Below are 15,482 nucleotides of genomic sequence, written 5' to 3'. Positions count from 1 at the left end.
TCTATGGGAAATTTCCAGTTTTTCGTCAAAAGGGCTGATTAATTATATGGAAATGAAAACCACCCTTAGCAACTTAATTTTTTATAAAATAAACTAATTAATGGATCTCTTTGATATTTTAACCACATGTTCAGGGCCAGAATTGTAGTTCTGTGAAAATTTTCCAAAACAGTTGATACAATACAAAAAAAGTTACATCCAAACAAAAAACTCTCCTTATACATTAAGAGCAGTATGAAGTCTTATCTAAGAGAGCTACCGCTCTCATAGAATATAGGTGACCTCACCGCTCTCACTCTTAAACATAAACCGCATATTATGGCTTAGCAAGAAACCTGGCTTACTCCCGATTTCAAACCTCCGACCAATTTTAAGGACTTTATCAATTTCCGAAATGATCGCCCCCCCCCACAGCAGACTGTCCTGTGCCTCGGGAAGGCGACGTTGCCATCTATGCAGCTAAAAATACATTTCCCCTACCCATCAAGGTCAACTTCCCGCCCACCTCTGAAGGAATCGCCGTGGAAGTCACCTGGCAGTCCAAGAAATTTGTTATTCTCTCTCTTTACGATCCCAAGGGTAAAACCAAAGAACCTGACCTCCACGCAATGATCTCGACTCTGACACTCCCCCTTTGGATTTGCGGGGACTTTAACAGGCGCCACCGTTTCTGGGGCGATGCTACCGTCAACACCCAAGGCACTCAGCTTTTCAATTGGCTCCAGGCCACGGACAACCTGACTATTCTGAACACGGACGAGTCAACCAGAAACTCCAATCGTGACTCATGGACCACTTCCGATATCACTGTTGCAAGTAGCAATTTCGTGGGTTCTATGCGCTGGGAACCTCTGGCTTCTGGGGGCAGCGACCACCTTACCATTCTCGTCACCTACAGAGACGCCTCTCGTGGTACGGGGCCACGTACAGCCACTCCACACCCGCAGCCCTCTGGGCTATCACCGGTTCCTTGGCCAGCTTTCCCACGCAAGACACGCGATTTTTGCGATAATCAGGATTCGTTATTCCTCGATAACCCCACCATTCAAGAGTGTATTACAAACTTCGCGAGTGGCCAGCCCCGGTTTTCAGTGCGCCCCACCACGGCATCCAATGTCCTACCGGCAACACGTCCCTGGTGGGCGGTTAAACTGAGACAACTACACCAGAAAGGCAATTGGCATAGAAATCGACATAAAAAGGCCCACAACAAGAGCGACCTTCTCCTCTTTAACCAAACCGGAGCAAAATTTCGAAGAGAGCTGAAACACGCCAAATTAGAACAATGGAAGAAACATTGCTCTTCACTGAATCGCACCACGCCCCTTCCCGGTTTGGAAGCGGGTTCGCTGGGCTACAGGCAAAATGACCCATTTACCACGGCCACACCCGGAGGCTGATCTCCTTCTGGCTACTCGTATCGGCCAACTACAGCACCGTCTATACCACTCAGGCGTGGCACTACGTAGCAGGAATACGATACGGTGCTTAATTCACTTCCCCAGTCGGCCCGGGGCCAGGATGGCATTACATATAAGATGCTTCAGAACCTCCCGCCGGAGTACCATTCGCTGCACCACCGCTCCATGAATAACATTTGGCCCACACACGAATATCCGGAGGCATGGAATGACGCCATTTAGGGCGTAGTTCGCAAAATTTAGAAAAGCCCACTTTTAAATCAGGATTCCTCTCTTTAAATTGAATATATATTTCTCGAATATTAGCAAGTAGGAGGCGTTTTTGCTTTTGAATTTTCACTCCGTCTACTCGCACTGACACAAACTCCTTTATGCCGGGACACATTCTAGAAATTTCATCATCCTGGTAGAATGATATTATTTTGTTTACGGTGTCATCATTAACAGAGTGGCCCTTCTTTTTGGAAATGTCCGGTGACTTTGACTCTCGAGATCTAAATAGTTGAATTCATAAAATCCTTTTGTTTTACACTGACTTAATTTATGACATTCTTCGTTTCCATATTCACCGAGAGAACATTGTTTAAAATTGGTTTCTTCGCCTAACTGATTAGCCTCCATCTCCGAACGAGTTTCAAATTTTTTCTCAGTTCTTAGGAACTTTAATACAGAGTCTCGAGCAGACGACAAAAACAAACTAATAGAGCTAGATATAAGAGTTCTTATAAATTAAGAAGAAGCACATATTTTGAAATTTTGTTTTTTGTTACCAGTTAAAGGGGAGACAAAAACACCAAACCAACCATAAAGGAGGTGAATGATACGCCCTTGGGGTCTCGAAAAAAGCTAAATTATTTTTTCTAAGTTGGGCCACTTGCCGTTACGCGTCACAGTGTTAGACCCGCCCACTAATTATTAATTAATTTATAATAAAAGTTCTAAAAAAGATAGACATTTTTCAAGATGACGGTCGGATTCCTCGCCTTTTATAGCATATGTGTGTATAATTTCATAAACATATCCAAATAATCAAGTGAGTTATGGTTACTTTTGCCAGGGCCCAAAAATGTTTCGCGGACACTGCAGAAATCGCGGGGGTTTACTCAAAACCTTTCTAAAAATTCATTTATTTTTAGTTTCACCTGAAAATCTGGAAATCGTAGTTATTTAAGCACATGCTGCAAGTGTGCCAACTTTTATTAGGATCGGCCGACACATGGTGGCATGCCTAGGTGAAACCATATGGAATGACCCTATAGCGATTCCCTCCATTTTGCCCCACATTACTTGTCGTCTGCTGGCTGTGTCGTGGTTGATCGGAGTGACTTTCATTCTGTTTTTCTTGGGTTGTTTCTTGCGGACGGAGTTCACGACGGAAAGCTACAATTGCATCGAAACCCTCTCGGACTTGATCAAATCGGGAATTCAACCGATAATCGTAAAAGAAAGCGAAACTCTCTATTATCTGAAATATTTGGTAATTAACCGTTTCTGTGGTAAGTCCTTCATTTTCTGATTTTTCATTGGTGCCCATCTATAGGCAGCCCAGGACCCAGTTGTCAAGGAATGGCTTGACGCACAGGATGAGGAGAAACTGTTGTCGCCTATTGAAGACTATTTGGATCTTGATGGATACAATCCGATTCTTTCGGGGGAAAAGGCTCTCATAATAGTAGATTTTTTTGTGACTTGGACTATGGGAGAAATCCTCATTTCAGATCCCGAGAATAAAATTTTCTTGGCGGAAAAAGGAGGTCTATACTTTTCGCAGCACGCATTAAGATTCGACTACACGCACTACATTTTCAACACCTCTTGGTTGAGAAGCAAAACGCAATTACACGAAAACATCCACCTAAGGTCCGTACGAATTTCATGGTAACATGGTTAAGGGTTTTGATGAGAATTTTATTACAGCTCGGAACCAATATTCGAAACGCAAGTTTTCAAGTATCTACATTTGAATAATCATTACTCTATTGACCAAGTCAAGTGGAAGAAACCGTCAAAAAGCACGACTGATTTGGACCTGAGTAACGTCAGCGTTCCTTTCTATTTTCTTTTCATCATGTTGACAGGAACAGTAGCTGCCGTCATAACAGAAATATTTTTAAACCAATTTGCTTAAAACCTATCTGAAAAATTAAATGTCATAACACAAAGGAGAGTTATGATAGTAGTATAAATAATAAACACATACTCGATTAATTGTTCACTCCACTAGCATACCAATTAAGACTAACTTAATTGGCTTGCATTAAAATAAACTGGAAAATATATAAACAGTTTTCGTTTCATCTACAAATTATACAAAACTTAATTGATAGAATATTTTGCACGGCAAAATCACATTTGTAGTTTCACGTTAGACTTGAAAAATGTAGCGCAAACTGTATTTGAATTAAATGAAAATGGTCGATACAAATAAAATACAAATTTTCAAATCTTAAATACCATCGTTGATTTTGACAAATAGTGCAGAGACTCGAAAAATTATGTTTCACACGAGTGGAATTTTAATTAATTGATTTAAATTCAAACATGTCTTAATTGAAAAAGAATTAAAACCGGGTCCGTAATTTTGTCATATTAATAAAGCGCCATTACGTAAATATATACCAATGCCACGTGTTACTAATTTACAATGCACTAAACTGCCCGACGAAACTGAAAATTTTCATTCAAACTAAACCCTTAACTTAATATCAAAGGTTGTTGTTGGTTTTGAAGTCGCCGTCCGGGTACTTCGCTCAGATTTACCATTAGTCAAATAAAATTGTTTACGTTTAGTTAACCAAGTTCGCTTTCTTGTCGTCAGACACCACAGCTGCGTCCAGGCTAATTATAACCTTTTATCGTATCAAGTCGTCCGCGCAAGTTGTCCGGTAGGCCTATTCGACTAGTTCACGAACATTTATGGTCCGTCGAGCCGGATCGTCAGAGTCGGCTTAATTACGTGGAAAGCTGGTCGTTGGGTTGATCACCACTGCGTACGTTCACAATGCCTGTAACAGCCTTGGAGAAAGCCACTGCGGAACGGAATAAAGGCGAATTGGGTCTGAACAACATCAGCAACAGAGTTCCTCTTAATCGACAGCAATTGGAATTTTTTTCTGGAAGAAGTGGACAAGTCGTGGCAAGTCATAGATGAGGCGCATGTCAAGGTGGTCTCGTTGGACGCTGAAAATGCTGGCCTGCATGAACAGAAATGGGATGACTTATTCACGTTGTATACGAATTCGAAATGCGCACTTAAGTCTATGCTAGCCACTATGGTTCCAATCTCGACACGTCAGTTGTCTGTAGGATCACATTCGGAGATCAAGTTACCTAAAATCAACCTCCCAACGTTCGCGGGAGAAATACATAATTGGATATCATTCCGGGACATGTACCTCACTGCCATCCACAACAATCAAGAATTATCAGATGCCCAGAAATTTACCTATCTCAAGTCAAGTTTAAACGGAACCGCCGTAAATCTAATCAAATCGCTCACCATTTCTGATTCCAATTACGCCATTGCTTGGGATATGGTCACCAAGAGGTTCGAAAACAACAGAGAGCTCTACTTTGCCATTATGAGACGATTCTTCTCGCTGCCCATGATACCAACAAGCAACTCTAATGCCTTACGATCGATCGTGGATGCGGCGATGGAATGTACCAGAGCTCTCGACACTCTTCCGATAGCGAATAAATGGGATGCGGTTCTGGTGTTCCTTCTAACCCAGAAGTTAGATCCGTCCTCAAAGGTGCAATGGGAACTTAGTCTCAAGAACACAGAGATACCAAAGTCAAGCGATCTGCTGGAATTTATTAAACAAAGAGCGCTCCTTGGCGGCGTCATCATCCGGTCGCAATCCTCACGTCACGAGGAACCCAGTGACTTTGCACACCAGAACTGGAGCATCGTACTCAGATGGTAAATGTACGTTCTGTTCCGCCAATCATTTCAATTTCCGATGCCCAAGACTGTCCGCTATGAAGGTCCACGAAAGGCGATCATTAATACCGAAATCGAACCTTTGTTTCAACTGCCTTCGGTCGAGACATAGAGTGAAAGGATGTCCACTGGAAAAATACTGCAAGACCTGCGATAAAAAGCATCACTCCCTTCTTCACATGGAAGATGAGAAACCAGATTCAAGTAGTCTACCATCCAATACTAAAGATTCCGATAGACAACAACCAAGCCAGGCGCAGAATTTTCATGTCCAGGACGTCGCCTGTGCAAGGGATGATTCCATACTAGCTACAGCTGTAATCAAAGTACAAACTGCGCAGGAGACAGCCCTTCAAGTTCGAGCTCTATTGGATGGCGGATCGACCGTATCTTGCATCTCCGAAGCGTGCATGGCGAGACTGGGCCTCGCACGAAAGAAAGTCCAGACGGAAGTAGTAGGACTAGGTGCGACGCAACTCGGTCGAGCTAGAGGACTTACTCTGGTTCACTTCAAACCATTCTTCGAGGACGCAACTTGAGAAATGTTTTGCGTCAACGCTTATGTATTGAAGAAAATCACATGTCAGCTGCCTTTACGAAAATATGATACAAGCAACTGGCCTCATCTCCGGAAGCTGCGACTAGCGGATCCCGAGTTTAACATCCCTGGCGACATTGATGTACTGTTAGGCGCTGACGTGTTTTTCAAACTCCTTTTAAATGGGAAACGAACCAAGGATGACTTTTCTCTAGATGCGATCAATTCCAAGCTAGGATGGCTGGTTTCCGGGCCGACGAGCATTGAACAACCTAGAGTACACCTTCATAATACACTCACACTTGAAGAAATCCTGAGTCAATTTTGGGCGATTGAGAAAATACCAAAGAAACAAATCATGACGCCGGAAGAAAAAGCTCGCGAGGAGGATTTTCTAAAGTCCCATTACCGAGATCCAGCCGGAAGATTCGTGGTACGCATACCAATGAAAGAGCCAACGATTCCTCTTGGATCTTCGCGCGAGATAGCCCTGAGAAGATTCTACCAAATTGAAAGGAAGATTGACGGACGCCCGGAGTTGAAAGCCTTTTACGAAGGATTTATGGAACAATACGAAGAGTTGGGACATATGTCGAAGGTCTTACCAGAGAACCAAAATAAGTCTTCAAGAGTCTATACTCCTCATCACTATGTAATGAAAGATTGGAACCAAACCTGTAAATTCCGAGTGGTCTTCGATGCATCTTCTAAGACCACCTCTGGATTCTCCTTCTACGATGCGCAACTCGTGGGTCCAGTGGTCCAAGATTCGCTATATGCCATTATCATCGGCTCATAATACATCGAATAGCCTTTGTCGCTGACATCATGAAAATGTACCGCCAGATACTAGTAGTCCCAGAACAACGAAATCTGCAATGCACACTGGGGCGGTCGACACCCAAGGCTCCAGTCCAAGAATTCCAATTGAACACTGTAACCTATGGAACAGCCTCGGCACCCTTCTTGGCAACTCGAGTATGCAGGAGCTGGGCGACACAGGGTTGCATGAACATCCGTTTGGAGTTGCGATTATCAAAAGGGATTTTTACTTGGACGATGTAATGAGTGGAGGACAAACCGCAACACAAACCAAGATCGCTATATCCCAGATTCGCTCACTCTGCGATGGTGCCGGTTTACGTCTCAATAAGTTTGCCTCAAACGACCCTGATTGTTTAACAGAAGTACCGCCTGAGTTACAAGATTCCAAGAACATACTTGCGATGGATGACGATGCTCTTGTCAAGACACTCGGACTTTATTGGGATACGAGGAAAGATCAGTTCCTGTTCAAAGTACAACCTGCGCCCTGTCAGTCACCTCTTACGAAGACGACACTACTTTCCGAAATATCGAAAATCTTCGATCCCATGGGTTGGCTTGCCCCCATCATTATCCGAACGAAAATCCTGATGCAGGATGTATGGAAGGAGAAAATCGATTGGGATGCAGAACCTTCCGTAGGAGTTCAAACATTATGGGCGGATTTCAAGAATTCCATTATACACATTCAAGATCTTCGAATAGACCGATGGATGCATTCTTTACCTGAGATATCCGTCCTCGAACTTCAGGGATTTTCGGATGCATCCGAGAAAGCATACGCTAGAGTGGTATATCTGAGATCGGTCGATCAAGCTGGAAATGTCCACATCTCATTACTCACAGCAAAGACAAGAGTGGCTCCGGCTAATAAGGCGATATCAATCCCGAGGATGGAGCTCTGCGTTGCATTGCTCCTTGCGGATCTCATAGAAACTGTTCAAGAGTCCTTTAACCTGAACTTCAATCAAGTTTAAGCTTGGACAGATTCGCCGATCGTATTATGTTGGCTTTCCTCTTGTCCACGTCGATGGAAGACGTTTGTCGCAAACCGTGTTTCAAGAATTCAAGAGATAATTCCGGTATCACACTGGCATCATGTTCCCGGACTTGAGAATCCAGCTGATGCAGCCTCCAGAGGAGTTTCAGTGCCCAAGCTACTAAACCATAAACTCTGGTAGAAGGGACCTCTATGGCTATCCAGTCGGGAGCCCTGGCCAACTCCATCCATTTCGGATCCCAAGACGAATGCCACAGCCATCGAAGAAGAAGAAAAAATCGTCATCATGACCGCAAGAATAATTGTTGATAGGTAAAGTTGGTTCTATGCGGGAAAATCTTTGTAAATAAAGATATACTTGAGAAGTGCCTTCACTATCCTCGAGAAAACGTTAAAATGTTCGTTGTAGTTCAATACTTATTCCATTTTATTTGTAATACAAAATATACAGATATTGTGTTTAATTGTGATGGCGTTTTCTGTAGAATCGACCCCATTTTGTTGAAAACCTTGGCAAGGTCGACGTTTTGTATTTTTTTTGCTTGCATCTGAAAGATCATGTTCATTATACCATTTAGTATCCTACAGCATTCCATTTCAGTACCAAAATATTTTTAGTTAAATAGGACGTTAGGATATTGGTGGAAGAGGGTAGCGTGTCGTTCGGAAGAAACTGAACTCCTGACTGATTCATCGAAATTCGCTATGGTATTTTCCCTTCGGTATTGTTCCATTTCAAGCATACCACTTAGAGTAAAGCATCTTAGTAAATCGAGGCACTGCTTGGTATTTGGCTGCGAAAGATATTCACCCAAACATTAATTAAAACCATAACAACCAGTTACTAAGTTTTCCAAATAAATAATTTCACAACTTTGACATGAAATATAGGATTAGACCTTCTCTGGCTACTTATTTTCTAAGTCTTCCGGTCTTGTATAAAGCCCCATTAATATTGTTTAAGATAAGTTATGAACAACAACTTACTTCAGGATTCGGTTTTAACAAGTGTTCCAAATAGGCTAATTGGTATGAAAAGTCACGTTGTCGTTGTTTCAATTTCTTTTCTTTCGCCTGGCAAAGATTTGACAAAACATTTTACCCTTCGAAAATTTCATGCAGGTTCGGGACAAAATTATACTCGCTTAACTCCACTGTAATTCCTGTGGTCTACAAAATTAAATAAAAATCAACTAAAAAACAAACATTCCTTTCAAAATTCTAAAAATCTATGTCTGCATACTCGCCCCTTTATAGAAGTCGGTTATGGCCTTAAAGATTTGCCATAATTATTATTCATTTATTACTGTAAGCAATTTCTTTAATAATTTCTTCAACGTTCAAATGGCTTGTCCCAAACAAGCTTAAAAATGGAAATTGCCTTGTAATCTCCTCCAACGTAGACATCTTGCCGTAATAAGTGGACGTTTTAACCGATATTAAAAATCTAGAATAATGTATTATTACCCTAGATGTGCACTTTATATCTGAGTTGTAAAAATATATGTATGTTTTTTAAAACAGCGTTTCTCGCTATAAATAGAGTATCTATCACGGAGGAGGTATCAGAAGGAGAGCTAAAGTTCGATTTGGGGAAAGGAAACTATTACGGCAGAGCATGATCGCATCTATCGCGCATCCACTTCGGCACAAACAATGAGAAGCCAGACGTCACAAAATCCGTTAGGAAGTAAATTCAAAAGGGTTGAGGCTCAGAGTAGATAACTGTAGGCGAGTTTGGTTTTTTGTAACATTTTAATGTAGGCCGTAAGTTGTAAAAACTGATGTTTTTCCTCTCTGTTGCGCCGATTGCGCATGTGCGAAACACTTGGCTATAGCTACAGCTCGGTAACTCAATTTACAAGGGGGGGGGGCTAACGGAACATTCGGTCTCTCCAAGAGTCCTTGTGTTGTGTGATCCTTGGTGTCTATAGACCAAGTAGCGTCAATAGGCCAAAAATGAAGTCAAAGTTCTTGCAGAAACAACACGTGTTCCAACGTCTTTTCCTCAAAAAATAGGACTTTGAGAGCATTTTTGGCCTATTAACGCTACTCGATCTAAAATCAAACCAAGGAATCGCATATATTGGAGTGGGATATAGACCGAGTGGGGAAAGGTAAAGCCCCGCCCATTGACATGCGCAGAAATCACTGGATGTTTTACTTCCAACAGTAACAGGTAGATGGCGGGAAAATTTGGTCTTTGGCGCGAAATTTAAAATACTTTTTTTTAAGATCGTCTGCTCAACATTATGCGTAATCTGAGACTGTACTATAGAATATGGGCAATAGTGGCATGTCACGCACCAAGTGCATTACACGACTTTTATTATATGCATATTACAGAGCTGATGATCTGGTGTAATGTAGAACATTTTTTTTTCATTTTAAAGGTAAGGAATTTGTTTCTAATGTGCATTCTTAGCCTTACAAACAAGTTTACAATTTTTCGCTCGACATTGCAACAACTTAGCTCAACCTCCAATTGATTGTGGAGCATTCTAGTTATGAAAGAACTTAATTCTTCAAGTGGAGATTTCATGATTGTAATGTTTTGTAGAACTGTGTCCAGGGAGGCTATTCTCTAAAAATCGAAAATCATTCGGATCACTCCGAATCCTTATGATTCGGATCGGGCTCATTCGGAGTGGACCGAGAAAACCGTATTCTCTAACCCCAATCCTTATCGTCATTCGGATACTTCGAAAATTTTCTCTCAATCCAAATGGACGTCACTTCCTCTTGAGCCACGTGGTACTTTTTGACGCCCACTTTTTCTTTATTGGACAATTTTATTTGGCGCGCTTTCAAATTGAAGGGATGGAAACTTTGGTTTTTCCCAAGGAGTGGAAATTTTGGGAAATGGTCTTTGTATTGGGAACACATTCAATACAAAGCAAATTTTCTCTTTTTCGATTTCTTTTCTTAAGATAGAAACAAGTGTTTATTTTTCCTTTTTTATTTGTTTATTTATTTTTGATAAAAAATAATTTATTTTTAAATTGCTTCATAATATTCTTTTAAAATGGTATTAAAGAACACGCTAAACAACAGTTAATATACGTCGAATTTTGAATGAAACTTAGCGTAAGTTTTAGTAGGGTTAAATATGAGGCAATGAGAACCTAGAATAACAACGTTAATTAATCGCAAATTATAATCCAATTGTGTGGATCTCGTGAGATTATGATAAATTCATTAATGTAGATCATTAGCCCTCTATCAATGGTCACACACCTACCAAAAATTAATAATTTAAATAGATGCTAAACGAAATAACCAAATTTAATCTAGCCATTATTAATAATTGATGCAATTGGTCAAAAATAGGTGGCTCTAACTTACAAGCCCCGGTAGAAAAAATATTAAAATTAACAATTAAATCTGTGTTAAGTAATTGGATCTCGCGAAATTATCCCTTAAATGTAGGATAAATTCAACGACGTTTTTTTACCTTCAAATCTACCAAAAAGCCGTCGATCTACCTTGTAGATTTCGCCAAGGCCCGCCAAGGCCTAAAGCCATTTCCCGCTTTAACCTAAAATTTTGCCCACGCTTGATTTTAAGTCTCGAAAAACCCTTTGAACTCGTAAATCGCGACGGGCAATGCGATTACCATGTTCAAATCGCAAACGATGAAGCTTGAGTTGAAAAAACAAAGCAGTCATACTAAATTAAAATATGAACCGCAGCCAAAACTCCGGCGAAAGTTCGGCGAATCTAAGATTGATGGAGGGAAGAGAGGCGGTAAAAACTCCGAATGCCCGATTCGGCCGTCTCTTACGGCCGCCGAATGATTCGGAGAGGTTATCACCGCATGATTAGGATAAGGTGCTTACAGAATACGTTTTATTTTCATTCGGAGAAATTGACTCCGAATGAAAAGATTCGGATCGAAATTCCTCCAAAAGGACCTTAGAGAATAGCCTCCCAGGAATTGTTCAGACAGGCTAACGAAGTCTAATAGTCTCGATGAAGGATGTTTGAGGTTACCAAAAGCCTTGTGCTGTATAAGAACTGATGATAAGGTAATTCGTACGTTTTATTTTCATGTGAAATTACGTTATAACAGGATTCGCAAATTTGTTTCTGGAGTTTAAAACAAATATATCCTGCTATATGTTAAATTGTCAACTCTTTTGCCCTTTCCTTTGGGTCTATACTCTCTACTTTAGTAATTTTTAGGTCTTTTTGTGCCAAGCCTGCAAGTCCAAGGAATTCCACCAAGTCTTCTAAATTATCAATGCGTGAATCAGAACTCCTTGCTTGCTTGTGGCCAGAACTATTTTGTTCTTCCACAAAGCTATAAACGGCCTCTGTACCAAATATGTCTTCCACTAGAGTTCGAAGAATGTCAGAGGCCGGTTTTTCTAAACATATCTATGGAAATGTGAAGGTTAGCATTTTATAATAGTATAGGATATATCACTTAACAGATTGGTCTCGTTTTAACGGCATGATATCCAGGATTTGACCATGCTCAGTCACTTGAGTCATCTCCAAGGCTGTCGAATCTTGAAGCACCTGATTTTCACGTTCACTAGAATGTAGTGGCTCGTTTAACAGGCCATGCTAAATAGAAAGAAAGGTAACAGAGATAATTATTATGTTCTTTACAATATGAGCAAGTTAAACTTACAGACGTGCTTGGAGCAGTATATGCTATTTCTTCCACCTCCGTCTCAATGTGGTTCTGAAAAAGGAAAAAAGAAAAATGTTATAACTATAGAGTTAGATAAGCAACACCATAGCAGCACTTTGCTTTGATAATGCTAATAATATTACCAATTCATTCATGATCTTTTCAACATTTAGATCAGGCATAAACCTTTGGGCTTGCTTCACAAGCAAAATGTTTAAACGATGCCGAAATTCTCTTCCTGATGGAAATTTATTACCCCTGGCGCGAACACACGAGAATAAACTTTCTAGTGCATTTTGATTGAAGCGCCCAGCCATGACAAACTTGAAACCCCTTTGACAAAGGTAGGTATTCAATTCTATGATTGACAGTGATGCCATTATAACACCAGTTTGAATTGGCTTCCATGCTTTAGCAATTTTCATTCCTTCAAACAGAACTACCACTTCACGTAAATATTCAATGTTGCTTGCTTTTAAGGATTTGCCTTTACAACGACCATTCATTATTTGAAACCAGTTATGCATAAGCCGACAAAACCAAGCAGTTGTTAAGGCCTCCTTTTCAATATGTCCAATGTGAACAGCGGTTTCCACCGCAGCAGCTGTATCGGCACTTAATAGTTGTTGCGCAAGAGGCACTCTCATCTTCTGATAATGTGTTGGATTAACATGTGTTGGGGTAAGTTTAGGCGCTAGTTTCAGTTCTGAAGTTGCCTGAAAGTGTATGAGGTGCTTCAAGTACTTAATGTCAACATTTTTGCAAAGAAGATTATATTTCGTAACACATTGCTCTGGCAGCTCCGAGACATTGACCAGAATAGAATTTCGAACACTTTTCAAAACATGAGGTGGATCTGGTACTACAAAAATCTTGTTCTCTGGATTGCACGGGTGTGTAAAGTGGTGTTTCTTTTCACAACATGACACCTTAATTCCTAGGTCACGATACATAGCCATATTTTTAGGGCCATTGTCACTTACTATCGACACAACGTTAAATCCAATGTCATGAAGGCATTTTATACACTCCGTCATGAAATTCTTCAGATCACCGCTGTCTATACTGTTACCAACCAAATGCCAACCAAGAATGTATTTCCATTTGGAGCAAGCAGAACGAACCATTACCACTAATCCCTGGGTAGCGACTGCATGGTTGGACAATGTTGAATGTCCCAATACAGTTTTTAATCCAGCATCATATTCGTATGACCGCTTAATTTGCATTTCGTCAACCAAGAGTATAACACTTTCTTCTATCTTTGTCATTTTGGGTGATTGTTTTTGCAGCAGGCGCAGCGTGGCACTTTGAATACCTGGTTGAAATTGAAGCGTCTCTAGATGTTGATTTAGGCACCTTGTTGTTGGAAGTGGATGGCCTTGCTCACGTAAGAAATTGTACCCTTTTGTACCAATATTGTATAGAAGTTGTAGCGACGATTGTATGGCTTGAGGAGACCACTGTTTGCATCTTTTGCGCTGTTCTACAACATGATTTATTTGATCCGCAGTGAAGAGTTTGCCAAAGGCCGTCATTACTTTCTCTAATTGGTACCTCGATCTATCGTGTTCCGAAAACAGTTTAGCGTGCTGTTTTTCAAGGTCTGTATTCTTCTTGACTATTCCGCTATTGAAGTCTTCAACTCTTTTATAATTATTTTCAGGTTGTCAGAGGCATTCTTTGACTCATCAGAAAACGTTTCTGTCTGTGTTTCGATGTGGCACTTTCGTGAATTGTCAACAGACGCCTTTAACATAATAATGCCAAGTTTAGACCAACTCCAAAAGGTTTAACATACATTCAATCTGTCTCATAATCGTGATTATTTACATTTTTGGCCACATCAATTGATTCCAAACGCCGCACTTTAGAAAGTCTTTCCATCTCGTCCTGGGATTAATTGGAATAAATAACTAAAACATCCCTGATACCAAACAATATTGCGATGTTATTAAATCTAAACTTACCATATCATTTCCGGTGTTTTTTCTTTTATTCCTCTCAGACATGGATACTTCTTTTTGAATTGGATTTGGTGCTCCAATTGTAGGAACTGCATTTGGGAGTTTTCTACCATTTGTGCCAAAGCAATTCGGAGAAAAATGATCCTTCAAACAAAGTGGTTATTAGATAACTATTATTCATTCATTAATAAAACAAGACATTACCTTACAAAGACGCAAGTGCCGATATTTTCCACTTAAGGCATCATTGCTATTTCTACCGATAAATTTAAACCATTGTTGTCTAACGTCACGATTATTTGGAAAATAAAATAAATAAACATCCTTTTCTGTGTTTGTGCAAGGCGGGAACGCGCATTTACAAGTCATAGTAACTTTTAAATTGAAAATTAAATTCAACCTACTCCCTTGACTTTAAATTGAATAAAGAAAAACTCATGAACTTGAATATATTCAACTTTATTCTTTAGTAATAAACAATGTGTAAGTTGTGTTTAAAAAATGGAGAAAATACATTTTACAATCTATAAAATAACACCAATATTCAGTTTTTTTTTGTTAAAATTTCAACCAACAATGTCTATAGTAACACCAATGTTCTAAAAACGAAGCATTTTGAATTTTGCGCTACTGGGTAGATTTTCTCGCCATCTACGTATTGCTGTTAAGTAAACATTTCTGCGCATGTCCATGGGCGGAGCTTCACATTTCCCCACACGCTCTATATCCCACTCTAGGATGGCGAAAAGACCAGATGGTGCTGTTCAGAAGCCAGTAAGTACAGACTGGCGTCCATCTGGGATGGACAAAAGAACGGATGATGGTGATGTAAAGAAGCCAACAACTAAATTCTGGTGTTCAAGTGGGATGGACAAATGATCAGAGGATGGTGGTGTTACTGACATTGGAGTATTTTTCATTCTAAGTGGAATACAATTTTCCAAATTTCCGGTCCGGAAATTGAGAACACATTTGCCCCGTTTTGTTAACTGCGAACACGGTCCCCTGGGGTGTAAAACAGACAGAGACGTCGAAATAAGAACCTCTCCGTGACACACGTCACTCGGAGAGGTAACAAGAAAACTCCTGTGCGAAATGATAACTAAGGGACTAATAATTAACATCTCTTCCGTTAAAGCTCAC

The 15,482-nt window shown here is 40.4% G+C and overlaps 3 protein-coding genes and 1 long non-coding RNA gene across 4 annotated transcripts; 3 read left to right on the top strand and 1 right to left on the bottom strand.

The window, feature by feature from the left end:
• Nucleotides 1-4,422: 4,422 nt before the first annotated feature.
• On the top strand, nucleotides 4,423-5,350 carry LOC149645036 (uncharacterized). Its single transcript, XM_089850405.1, has 2 exons — nucleotides 4,423-4,557; nucleotides 4,628-5,350. The coding sequence occupies exons 1-2, from the start codon at nucleotides 4,423-4,425 to the stop codon at nucleotides 5,348-5,350; spliced, it is 858 nt and encodes a 285-aa protein (XP_089706531.1).
• A 559-nt stretch (nucleotides 5,351-5,909) lies between these two features.
• On the top strand, nucleotides 5,910-6,704 carry LOC149645035 (uncharacterized). The gene has a single exon (XM_089850404.1). It carries the CDS (start codon nucleotides 5,910-5,912, stop codon nucleotides 6,702-6,704), a length of 795 nt encoding a protein of 264 aa, XP_089706530.1.
• Nucleotides 6,705-6,783: 79 nt separating this feature from the next.
• Nucleotides 6,784-7,707, top strand: LOC149645034 (uncharacterized). Its single transcript, XM_089850403.1, has one exon. It carries the CDS (start codon nucleotides 6,784-6,786, stop codon nucleotides 7,705-7,707), a length of 924 nt encoding a protein of 307 aa, XP_089706529.1.
• A 6,327-nt stretch (nucleotides 7,708-14,034) lies between these two features.
• On the bottom strand, nucleotides 14,035-14,682 carry LOC149645033 (uncharacterized). Its single transcript, XR_016371996.1, has 3 exons — nucleotides 14,343-14,682; nucleotides 14,206-14,265; nucleotides 14,035-14,122 (listed from the first exon to the last, which is right to left on the bottom strand). It is a non-coding gene; the product is annotated as an uncharacterized LOC149645033 (long non-coding RNA).
• Nucleotides 14,683-15,482: the final 800 nt, after the last annotated feature.

This window comes from Phalangium opilio, unplaced genomic scaffold (assembly GCF_054372755.1).
Source record: "Phalangium opilio isolate 3A_F unplaced genomic scaffold, DU_Popi_V2 ptg000090l_1, whole genome shotgun sequence".
NCBI classification, from domain to species: Eukaryota; Metazoa; Arthropoda; class Arachnida; order Opiliones; family Phalangiidae; genus Phalangium; species Phalangium opilio.
Note: the sequence above shows the minus strand (reverse complement) of the source record. Positions and strands in the feature narration are given on the sequence as shown.

Bases quoted from the DNA above. Each gene is read 5' to 3' on its own strand.
- LOC149645036 (XM_089850405.1), top strand. From the start codon at position 4,423: ATGCCTGTAACAGCCTTGGAGAAAGCCACTGCGGAACGGAATAAAGGC. The intron at 4,558-4,627 runs GCAAGTCATAGA...CTGCATGAACAG, and splicing joins GAAGAAGTGGACAAGTCGTG to AAATGGGATGACTTATTCAC.
- LOC149645035 (XM_089850404.1), top strand. From the start codon at position 5,910: ATGTTTTGCGTCAACGCTTATGTATTGAAGAAAATCACATGTCAGCTG.
- LOC149645034 (XM_089850403.1), top strand. From the start codon at position 6,784: ATGCACACTGGGGCGGTCGACACCCAAGGCTCCAGTCCAAGAATTCCA.